The sequence below is a fragment of the Diachasmimorpha longicaudata genome, chromosome 5 (genome assembly GCF_034640455.1).
Source record: "Diachasmimorpha longicaudata isolate KC_UGA_2023 chromosome 5, iyDiaLong2, whole genome shotgun sequence".
Taxonomy (NCBI): Eukaryota; Metazoa; Arthropoda; class Insecta; order Hymenoptera; family Braconidae; genus Diachasmimorpha; species Diachasmimorpha longicaudata.
In genome coordinates, this window is record NC_087229.1 from 10,810,899 (window position 1) to 10,823,035 (window position 12,137).

At 35.3% G+C, this 12,137-nt stretch overlaps 2 protein-coding genes across 5 annotated transcripts in view; one reads left to right on the forward strand and one right to left on the reverse strand.

Annotated features, from left to right (window-relative positions):
• LOC135162448 (meiotic recombination protein SPO11) overlaps window positions 1–10,572 on the reverse strand; it is a 31,838-nt gene extending 21,266 nt beyond the window's left edge. For 3 of the 4 annotated variants that reach the window (XM_064120923.1, XM_064120922.1, XM_064120926.1), the window contains exon 1: window positions 10,349–10,572. The gene's annotated coding sequence lies outside the window, so the exon portion shown is untranslated. The remainder of the gene's footprint in view (window positions 1–10,348) is intronic. The other variant, XM_064120925.1, reaches the window with a different exon arrangement.
• On the forward strand, window positions 5,575–12,088 carry LOC135162443 (uncharacterized). Its single transcript, XM_064120910.1, has 5 exons — window positions 5,575–6,366; window positions 9,473–9,575; window positions 9,680–10,180; window positions 10,515–10,608; window positions 10,995–12,088. The coding sequence occupies exons 1-5, from the start codon at window positions 6,356–6,358 to the stop codon at window positions 11,993–11,995; spliced, it is 1,710 nt and encodes a 569-aa protein (XP_063976980.1). The 5' UTR covers window positions 5,575–6,355; the 3' UTR covers window positions 11,996–12,088.
• The last annotated feature ends 49 nt before the right edge of the window (window positions 12,089–12,137 follow it).

The following is a 12,137-nucleotide window of genomic DNA, read 5'->3' on the forward strand; positions in this document are numbered from 1 at the left end:
GAAACACGTGCCAAAACTTGGTATATTGCTGTTTTAGAATAATCCCATCCCTGCAGATTGTGAGATTTTGGGTGTTCGGATGCATTTTCCACCAGTCGACACTCGAAAAATGATATATTGAGTTGGTTTTAGTGGCGTTTTGAGGAGTAACCGGAATGAGAAAAATGGGTAGTCCATGGCTCATTGTCAGAGCATTGACTGGACGATTTTCAAATGATCTTTTGTAAGGGATAGGAGTTTTCGTTAGGTTGGTGCAAAGGGTAAGAATTTTGAACATTGGTTTGTTAAGCTATAGAATTTACGGGCCTTAATCCTTAGCTAAATGGTAAAAACCAATGATATTGGAGATTGTTTTTAACAACTATCTTTCAATATTAAAATTGTCAAATTATTATTCATGATGAACAATTTAATTTCATTGAAGTTGGGAATAATAAAAATTCAAATGTATCTGTCACTTGAATGGCAAAAATCTCCCAGTCAAACAAAAATGAACCTCCTGTTTTATAAGAGTATAGCCTGAGTCATTGTTACTTCATTTTCATTTGGAAACTTGGGACAAATTAATACAGCAATTTTATTAAGAGACATTATAAATTTCACACTTTCAGTAATTTTTATTGAAAACTTCCCACTACATTGAAGGATAATTATCAGTTAAAAATAAAACAAAAATTTCCCCCCTCGCAGTAAATAATAAGAATGCCAAAATAATAATGACTTGTCAATACAATTGTAAAATAGCATGGGAATTGATTCTCAATGCTCACAACAGTATCATGATGGAATAAAAGGATTACCAAGGTTGGATGTTGTTGACGGAAAAGGGGGCTTGTTCCTTTCTCCCTAGATCTACCCCTTCTGGTATCCCATACGACACCGACCGGTGACATCCTATATGTTTGAACACATTTGTTGATAACCCCTTCAATACTGCCTCAGCACGTATCAAATAACATGTTTCACATCACTTACAAATCACTCTCCTGTACTATACCTTCGGACTCACCTCATATTTAATCATCTCCAAACCTACTCTTATACGCTTAGAGTGATACAATATTGAATTAATCTATACATATGATTAATTCAAAAGTACGCTCAGTGAGGCTTCACTAGCCAAGGGTCAGTTTTCCCTTCTATAAATAAAATTTTTTTAATGACAATTTATACTTGATGCGCGTGTCATCTCTGCGCCGTTGAGGATCATGATCGACGGGGAGTCAGCCCGTTTAGAAAGGGTCAATGCTTTATTTTTACTGAATATTTCGCAATGAGATGCAACCCTTTCGGTAGCCACGCGCTCGTCACCGATGCGGAATCTAACCGGAATCATTCATTTAGCGTTCAATGATAAAAATAATTAAAAAAAAAAAGTTTCAAAACTTGATTCAACACAGCTTCAAGCTTTTTTCCAGATTAATTTTTTTCTATATTTATTTTGATAGTGTATAATTTTGATTTCCCAAGCCAATCCACTTTTTTGCCCACGGAGAATATTGTCACAAAAAGAAATTTAAAGAATGAGGAGAAAAGTTTTTGTCTGGATTATTTGTATTTTCCTTTTTATTTCTAAAGTCCTCAAATCAGTGACAACTAAATCCTGTTCGTCGTTAATGGGGGTGCTTCAATACATCACCCTCAAATTCACCCCAAAAATTATGACTCAAATAAAAATATTCCTATTCATAAAAAAAACCGACAACCCCGATAAAAAGCGTCAGGTAAAAAGGAAAATGATCCCGTATCATGAAACGATTACGATGAATGCATTATGTCTTTTCTCGAGGCACTCTGAAACATTGAATTTTTTTTTTACACCCAAGTTTGAGAATGTATCCGATTGTGACTAGAATCGTCCCCGGGACCAATTGAAATCAATTTGGTCGGCAACCCCCAGTCTAAACAAGGCTCAATTGACGAACAATGAGTTCTTGAGGGTGCACGAATCCCATGAAATAAAACGAAAACTTATAAGCCCTGAGATATGTTGAATTAAAGGGAATGCCAAGGACTAGTATGCCTGGATGTATTACGAGAAGGTCATGGTTTAAAGTCTTTTTTAATTTGGTGGGATTTTTTTTACGATTCAGCTATACGGTCAATCATCTTTTATAAGATCTAAAAATCCCAGGAAATGAGATGGATGTCAATTTGATTGGATGTAATTTCAAAAATATTTCTCTTATTCTCCAATTATGATTAATGGAAAGTGAGAAAAGTTGAAGAGTAAATAAACGAGTGATTGCCTTAACATCTTCTCTACCTGCTTTGTACAAGTTAAATTGAGCTAAACTGAAAATAAAAGAGCATGGAAATGAATAATTAAATGATGTTCCCACGAAATGCAATGTATTTAGAGGGAATGGGGGGAATAATGAGTGAGAAACCCTGGATAATCGATAATTTTGATCCTAATCAAACCGCACCTAACTTTTCCGAAGTATAAACATCACCCCTCCAGCCGCGTGTTTCTGTCTGACACTGGCAGCTAATTTTATTGGTGATTAAGATAATAATACGTACTAGACGATGATGAGAACTATTCTCATGATGGAACAAACCAAATGCAATGAATTTTCTTTGAGTCTAATTTACATTTGATTTATATTTTTATTCAAATCACATACGGGGAGAGCAAAGATTTGTAAAGTTACAGATTTACTAAAAAAATTACGTAATTTTTGTTCAATATCTCTCTCCGGGTGAATATATTGTTTCATGAGAAAAAAATAATTCATTCTTGATAGAAATTGAAATAACATTGTAAATATTGAAGGGAAAATTGGAGTCTACGAAAAAGTAATTCTAAAAAAAATATATGTAAGTTCGCTGATTAAGTGGTAAATATTTCGAGCAATGATTTTGAAATGATTAAGAAAGCTTGAAAAGTCTAATAAAAACCAGAGCATTTTTCAATTTTTTGTCAATATTCATTCAAAATAATCCTAACAACTAAATACCACTTGACTCTTCTTGATACCCTTCCATTTAGGAATACAACCCTAGGCCATTGGGATGAACCGGAAGCAGCCGGCACGAGAACCGATCGTACCCCTTTGCTGTCATCTGTCCCCGCCTAACACATCTACATATCCCTAGTCATTTTCCCATCTAAAAAAAAATCTCCAAAAAGTATTCATCACATGCAAACATTTAAATTCCCTCTTTTCACCGAGACTAGAGAAATTTTAAAAAATCTATCCACGTGACAATTCCTTTGATATTTAAGCACGAGAGATGGAGTTTGGTGTTGAAAAAGGCGTATGCACGTGCGTGCAATGACAGGTGAGAAAATATCTAAAAACAATTCATGGACGTTCAACAGTAGTTGCCTTAGTGTTACACGACTCGTTCTGTATACCAATGCGAATGTCGCAGATGTCCTATCCCTATCCTCCTATAACCTATAGCCTATAGTAGAAGAAGAAAGGAAACAAGATATTGAAATATCTAGAATTCCCAAATGAGTGTAAGCATAAAATGTAGAAAGCAATTGAGCGGGTGAGCCGCACGCATTTAATTAAATCGAAACTCTGAACGAGTCGTAAAGAAACAGTATTTCATTTTTACAAAATTGACTAAACAATGATGGAGAAAGATAAATATCTAATTGTCGGCATAAAGAATTTTTTTTTTCCTAATTTTATTCTCACTACGATAAGATCCGTACTTAATCTCCGATAATTTGAAATATTTAACAATTGCCATGAATACTGCCTTTCAGACGCAAACATTGCCATTAAAAATTTGTCATTTCAAATTGTTATCACCAATGTCATGAGCTGAAAACAATAGAGTGCATCAAAGAGCTCCGGATACGATGAATTGAACTCAATTTTATGGAAAATTTCATTGCACAAATGATTGAACCCTACTGTACGCAGCTAGCAAGCGATACTGTCATGTACAGAGAAATAAATGGAAAGCAGAGTTATCAAAACGTTGTCAGAGATTGATTCCTTCTCTCTCAGTTACGAAAAACAAAAAACTTCACAAATTGTTCTTATATGACACATAGTATATAATCAATCTTGAGATTTTATTTATTATTTCTTTTTATAATGTATACTCCATGACTTGTATTTATTATTTTTTTTATTAAATTGATTAATATTAAATGGAGTTGAATTCATCAAAGTTTCAGATTTCTAATGTAATTTAATATTGTGATTTGGAATGATTTCATTTGAAAGGAAAAATAATGAATGAAATTCATTTTATAGAATTCTCTGTACAGAAGAACACATAGGAAGCCCAAATAATCCATTAATTAATTGACATCCAGATGTATCTTTTCGCATTGAACGTTTAGTATTTCACAAAAGCACAGTTTTGGGCTGTTCAAACACACAGAGTGAAAGACGAGATATACATAGGAAGACGGAGGTTGGGTGTATGATGGAGACGGGGGTGTGGGTTTGGGGGGGCAATCAGCGAGTGTTTGCCGCCCCACAACCGAGGTGAGGCGAGGCAAGGCGCGTCGCGGATCAAAGGATAATGGGGTGGGCCTGATAGCACTGATTTGATTGTTGCCGCAGCTATTGTCCGGAACTGTCCCCATTGTCGTGAACCAACCCCGAGAGTGCTCGCTCGTTTCAACTCGTCCTATATATATATATAGTTCGTCTACACATACCATGAGTACACATTTTTTTTTTGTATTTTTTTAAAATTTCATTAGATTTTTTAAACTCTGGTCATTCATTTAATTAACTTTTTCATTCTGCTGTTTATACATTTAATTGAATCGGAGTTTTCTCGGCTTTTGGACAATTATTTGACACTGAAAAAGAGAGATTGCGGATGAAGAAACTGACACACCCAACAAATCAACTGATAATATATTTTCTCCATTTGCCTTAAAACTTTTGAAATAAGACTTCAGTCTGTTTTTAATTGAAATCAACCGTTTTCGATGGATAATTTTGTCTCGATAGGGACACCTGCACCACGTGGTAGGAAGTGACAGCGGTACTATCAGCTTAAACTATACATAATGCCTAGTATGCCGGTGTCAAAGCGCACATGCATGAAAAAGAATCGTATACAAATTTTTTTTACCAAGACTTGCTTCCGAATTCCGTTGGAGTTGAAATTGGACATTATTTTAAAAAACTAATATATTCGGAAAGTAAGACTAAAATTGCTTCAATTATTTAGAAAATTTTCAAAATGAACTAAAAAATTGACGTTGAAATATCGAAAGAATGAATTTAAGTGAGTTTAACATTGACAATATAAAAAAAATCAGTCAAGGAGTAAATATTTCCATGAAAATTTAATGATCATGTGTAATGAAAACATTATTTTGAAAATGAATTCCACATGAAATTCAATGCACGTTCCGAATATTGAAAAGTTAAATGGATGTGGCACCTAAATTTGTGCAAGGTATAAATTGTTTATATAAAGTAAGGAAATTAATTCCATTCAAATGCCTTGCTTCTCTGTCTTGTATTACCATTGGTTTCTTGATAAAGTCCAAATCCTGGGAAACCTAAAATCCCCGTGAACCCGATATAAACGAGGGAAAGAGAAAAGTTTGGTGGCGTGCACAATGTCGGATGTGTTTGCGTCGTGGGTTCTACATTCGATTGAGGCGTAGCGAGTCGTTTTGTCTTTGGATGCGGGTACCTGTCGAGGGGATGAAGAGGCTACACAGGGCGAACTGCCCCATCCTCTCAATGTTCCATGAAATATAAAATGCATTAAAATGCTCACTCGTTTCAATTCCAGGACATTTTCTTCGAATGCAGAAAAATAAAAAAAAATTGAATGAAAAAATCACGAGGAAGTGGCTTCATTAAATTTTCATTATAATGAAAAATTGAATTAAAATTAACTAATTCTCCCCTCAATTCCTCAAAGTAGATTGAACTCTTCAGTGGTTGGCCCTGGGGTAGCTCCGTCCGGGGGGTTACAACATGACAAAAAGGGTGGAGCTGGTGAGCTAGGATTGGCTGATGGTTGGCCACACCCGTAGGCGTTACCTTCAATAAACACTGGACTAGGGGAAGCCCCAGACTCAGCTACAAGCCAACGATTCCAGTCACACACGTCATTTCAGTTCTCATCGGGACGTGAGGACACACGCACGCGCGTTCTGCTGGTTTTAACAATTATATTACTGCAATTATCGCTTTGAGTTAATCATATCAATGAATAATCTACATATATATTTTTTTCATTTCTAAATTTATCGTCAGAAAGTGTTTTGTCAACATTAAGTGAACAAATTCAGTGTTTTCCTAGTAGAGTGAGAGAAACTCTATTATTCAGCTTCCAGAGGAGATAATTGTGACAAGTGACTGATTCTATTGTGAGATTGAAAACTTATCGATCGGAATCAGCGATGGTTGTGCTGTAAGTAGAATGACACTTGATTTTCTACAAGGATTTTCTTATGAAAATACGATTTGAATATTTTTTCTGACTTTTCGACAATAAGTCCTAATAATTTTTATCGAATCGCAATTCCACTCTAATATCAATGCATCTTCACATTGAAATTCATAATTTCATGGCATTTCCTGATATCCAAACAGAACTATAAATTTCGGTTGCATTTACCGCCGATTAATAATAAAATCAGAAAATCCTGGCAGATACACTCTTCAATGTAAACGCTAGTGAAAGTGAATGCGATTGTGGGGGAAAAATTAAAATTACAAAATGCTTTGAAGGGTAATTTCACTTTCAATGTTATCAATCTTGATCAAACATCAAATCAAATAAAAAATACAGAGAAATGGGTGGGTAAAATTTCAAATTATTTAATAACTTTTGTTAACATGTGACCCTGAAAAATTACTATATTATTCCTCAATATTTTCCAGTTCAATTAATTTATCAATATGACAATTAATAAAAATTGCATGTGAATTATTCCTTGTTGATAATTTTACGATTTATACTTGAAATTATGTAAATAAATTTTTTAAAACGTTGTATTTCGTAGAATGTCTATTGCAGAGCGTTTTATAAAGACTAGTCAAATAAGTATTTAATCAGTGGGCGTTTACTTATTCCCGTGTAGGCGTTATCGTCGTGTTCTATTGGTTGCTAGGTTAGCCTAAGATTTCTCCATCTTTTTTTTTTTTTGTTGTGAAAAATTTTTCTTGATGGAGATTCACCGACAAAATGTAGTACTTGTATTATAGTTATTATTTAGCTATTAAGATACATAAATGATTTGAAGAATATAAAATTAGTAAATGAATTTTTGCATTTCAAGCCCATTTATCAGGAATTTTTTTTACAATCCATTAAATGTTAAAAAAAGTTTAATTTTAGATCATTATTGTTCATGCACGGAGGGAATCATTCAACAAAAATTGCATATCTTTTCCGTAATTGTGCCTGGAAGTTTTAGATAAGCGTCACATATTTTTTCTAAAAGACAAATAAAATTACCATTCACCCCTAAATGCCCGAGTTGAATATATTCTCAAGCAAAATTCCCAATGAGGAAACACCTAGGTACCCGATAAAATGAAGCCATCAGTTAAATTCGTGTTCCATTCACCCTATCTTTTGGCCTTACCCAAATATGTGGTGAGACTTTGGTATCGCGTTGAATATCGGTAAAAAAAAAACACGAATGTATTAAACACACACAAATCTCAATTTAACGTATGTCGTTAGCATCGAAAACAATCCAACCAAAGAGTAAATAAGTATGTACTCCTTGGGTTGATCAAGACCTGAGTATATAATGGTGCGTGCCAAGTATGTACCACATATGTCTTTTACCACAAACACTGCCTACATAATCTTAGCTCGGTGATCGCTGACCAATGTATCATCTTACCCTGGTGCTAAAGGCGATGACTTTATCACCGATCCGGGCCATCATTCACTCTCTATGTACAACTCTGAATGTATATAACCTTTTACATTACGCCCTTTAAATTCATAACTCCTCATCATGTAGAACAAGGAATGTACGAAATGGAAATACCTATAGGACTTCCGTTTTACGAATATTTCTAAAAGATTTGATGTACACATTCTTCCGGGTTGTCAACTGCTGTTATATATGACCCATCGAGAGAAGCTCGTGATATTTTCTCGAGTCACTGTTAAATCCTGACAGTTACGATGTACACCCACTCGCCTATTAGAAGTGTAAAAGGACTAGACTAAAATCTTTCCCAGTTATTCACGGAAAAGTGTTATTGATTTGAAAAAATTTTTTGTTTCATTCAGAATTATTAATAATGCCATGCGATTATGATTTTAACACTTTATATTGTTTAATTTCAGGTAAATTTTGGACTTTTGAAAATAAATCGTATTATTTTTATTGCGTATAACTTAAATAGAATAAAATGATAATATTTATATTATCTTCAAAATTAGGTACACAGCTAGAAATTTTTGTGAATTTAATAGTAAGAACATTCATTGAATTCAATTCAGTTGATTTTTCAGGAGCTTGACGATTGAAGGAAATTGAATGATTTATCAATAATAAAGCTACTGAAAATTTTCTGTGAATTATACATTGTTAAAATCCTCACTTTTTTTATTTGAAATTTGAAGAATAATTTTGCACTGGAAAAACATGCTCTGATTTATTAGAATTAGAAGAGTTTGTATCACGATATTCAAAAATGCCCTCAGCATTATTATTTTCCAAATAAAGTTACCATGTTTTATAAAATTATTATTATTATTTTAATCGTCCAACTCACTCAAAAGGAAAGACTGACAAATTTTGTCAACTGATTATTCAATTAATTCAAAATTTATTTGCGTCTTATTGAAAATGATCAAGCGATTCCCTAGAAAAATCATTATAAAATAATCCGGAAAGGAAACGTATGTGAACAAGCTTGTCAGCCCACCCACGGACACCCATAAGTATAGTACAATAGTGTACGTGCATGCATGGAGTTGTGGACGGTGTCGTCGGTGCGTAAACCATAAATCGGGATTTTATCTCGCCTACCAGCTCTGTTCACTCACCTTTGCTGGGTTGGAATTGCGCAATGCTAAATTACATTTTTTTTTTCAACTTTTTTTTTTCCAACAGCGAAAAGAAGAATGCCTCTTTTTATTCATGTTAAATAAAGAGGTGATGCTCATGCCCATCATAATTAAACTTATTTCTATTCTTGTAATCTAAGGCTTTTGACATTTTGCATATAATTATGTTTTTTACCTAAACCTAAATCGTGTCCAAGCTAGTCTTAGTTACGACGAGAATTAACTGCAAAAGTATATTTTACAATTGAATATTGAGCGAAATCTAATGTTCATATGTAATTGTCGTATATACAATTTCATTTAAAATAATTGATTGTTTTTTGCTGTATCAGTTGTCATATGTTAAATATATGAATTATTTCTCCATTGCGTCTCGAAGCGTCCTATTGAGATTTATATCCCTTAATTTTTCATGGGTGGATAGTTCGATCGGGTAATTGCCACATATCTTCATTATTTCGTGGTATTTATTTTGCAGGAGTCGAGCTGGCTCGCCGACTATGTCAGCAACTGTTGCCGGTAATCAACAACAGCAGCATCCGCATCAGGAATGGGATATCAATGACTCTAACGTGCCGAGGGTATATATATTTTTGTGGTCTGAGCTATGAAATTTTACTAAATTTCGCGACTGTTGATTGTCAGTAATTAATGCCAATGGTTTTTTTCCCCCTCCCGTCCCCAGGTAGCTGAATACGACACATGGTCAGAGTGGGCCGATGGCCACGTGCGTAAAATTTACGCGCCAGACTGCGAGGAAGCCCGAAGACACGCGTCCGGTTGGGCAATGCGTAATACAAACAATCACAATGTCAGCATTCTGAAGAAATCGTGTCTCGGGGTTCTGGTGTGTTCACAAGGTTGTGTTTTGCCTGGAGGTGGTAGAGTTCACCTAAGACCAGCGATTTGTGATAAGGCCCGGAAAAAGCAACAGGGAAAACCATGTCCTAACAGACAGTGCACGGGGAAGCTGGAGGTGTTGTCGTGTCGGGGTCACTGTGGCTACCCGGTTACACATTTTTGGCGACATACAGAACACGCGATATTTTTTCAAGCCAAGGGTCAACACGACCATCCCAGGCCAGAGGCCAAATCAACATCCGAGGCGAGACGAAGTGCAGGTGCCGTTCGCCGAGCCAGAGGACTAGTTGCTCTGCTTGCTCGTGACGCAGCACTTGGCTCAAAAGTACGGATGATGATAGTAAAATAATTGTCTAGTTTTTAAAGGAGCCAAGTTAGCTTGACTCTCAACTCTTTTCTACCAATAGAGATGAAAAAATACTACAAACAAGGTTATGTCAGAAATTTTTCCAGTTACCTTTATCACAGAATTTAAATATTAACAAGCACTCACCAGTCTAATAATGTCTAACCTTCTTGATATCGGCTCGATGATTATTTTTGAGTGGCTGAGATTATATCGAGATAATTATGCATATTCTCATGATGAATAGTTAGATAGTCATTAATCCTCACATTTATCACTGAATTTTCATTAACATTGATCTATTTTGTCGTAGCTTATGTCACTTCGCGCTACGAAACGATCGAACACTGATCCGCTAGAGCCCCCACCAAGAACAGCGCCACCCCCTCCACTCATATCTGACAAAGGTTCGTATTTTTTTTTGTCAATTATTAAAGCTTTACTTGTGTATAGAAAAGCCACCATTTGGAAAATTTTACTTGACATTGAACGTGTGTGTGTGTGTGTGTGTGTGTGTGTATTTTTTGATTGAATAAATTTCTTTTATTACAATTTTTTACAATTATTACAACTAGTGCCGAGTCACTAAAAATATTCACTGTATATTTTTTTTTGCAATTAATCGATAATCCTAATTTAACGACCCAAATTTTAATTACAACAGTATTTATCCATTGGGGGAGAAATTTCGTTAGCTGTATATTTCTGGAATCGATATTTTTCAATGAAACATAGATAATGCATAAAATAAAACTAACAGACACTAAAACTAATGTATTCATTTGTATTTAAGGATACTCTTGCTCCTGTCCGCCATTCGAATGCGTCTGCGGTTTTCAACCAACCATCCACCCATATCAACCACCGCAGCACCAACCGAACTTCTACCAACAGCAAACTATTACCACAGAAACGCCATTCTGGCTTCAAGAACCACAACAGAGTCATCAGGAAACAACCCTTGGCTATAATCTCCCAAATCAAGTCCCCCAGGAGCCCTCATATCCTGACTTCCCAGTATTCCAGGGTGAGCTTTTTCAGCCAGAGGAGATATTTCAGTTGGATCAGCCTCTCAGACCAGATTTCCAAAATAGCCAGGAAGCCGCCAGATCTCCGCCGAGTCTCCTAGACTTAGGCAGTGGTATGATCAAATACGAAGTATCAAAACAACCTCAGGAAGCCTACTGGCATCAACTCTTGAGTGATGATTCCAGTAGTAGTCACTTGAGTCTCTCCCAGGCGCCTAATCAGGACGAAAGGCTCCAATTCCCAATTTGTTCAAACGAACCGATACCCTATAACTACGAAAATCGAACCATCACCTGTGGTATAAGCAAAAATCATCTTGAAAATTATGATAAAGAGCTCGAACCTGCTGTACACCCTAGTCAAAGTCCAAATAATGAAAATATCCCTGGATTCACAAATTTCGATGATTATCACCAACTAATTGGCACTAGTGTTACAAAAAGCCCTATCAACGGTGACAGACTCTTCCCCGAATCCAATGATGGGGGACTACAACATCACTCAAGCCCAGAACCTTATTTCTACTCCAGTAATGATCGCTGTCATTACACCTGTGACGTTATTGACACAAGACACAACCAAATCCAACTACCACTGAATAATTCCGCTAATTATGATGTCTCTGACATAGAAATACCACAATTTGTCGATTACACATTAGTCGGTATGTTGTGCAATTCGGGTGATGATAATTTAGCGAGTAATAATGTACTTTTGGCTAACTGTCAGCAATCGCCGCAGCAGGCGTACGTACAAAATCATTAGAAGTTTATTTGTTTTGACATTTCTGGTTATAGTATGTGTTGAACATTGTCTTTGTATTATAAAATAAATATACTAATTAGTTGCGAAATATTGATGGAGATTTATTTAATTTTTTTATATTTGATTTTACGGAATTTTTATC

Coding starts and splice junctions, on each gene's coding strand:
- LOC135162443 (XM_064120910.1), top strand. Junction 10,181..10,514: donor ACGCAGCACTTGGCTCAAAA/GTACGGATGATG, acceptor ATTTTGTCGTAG/CTTATGTCACTTCGCGCTAC. Junction 10,609..10,994: donor TCCACTCATATCTGACAAAG/GTTCGTATTTTT, acceptor TTTGTATTTAAG/GATACTCTTGCTCCTGTCCG.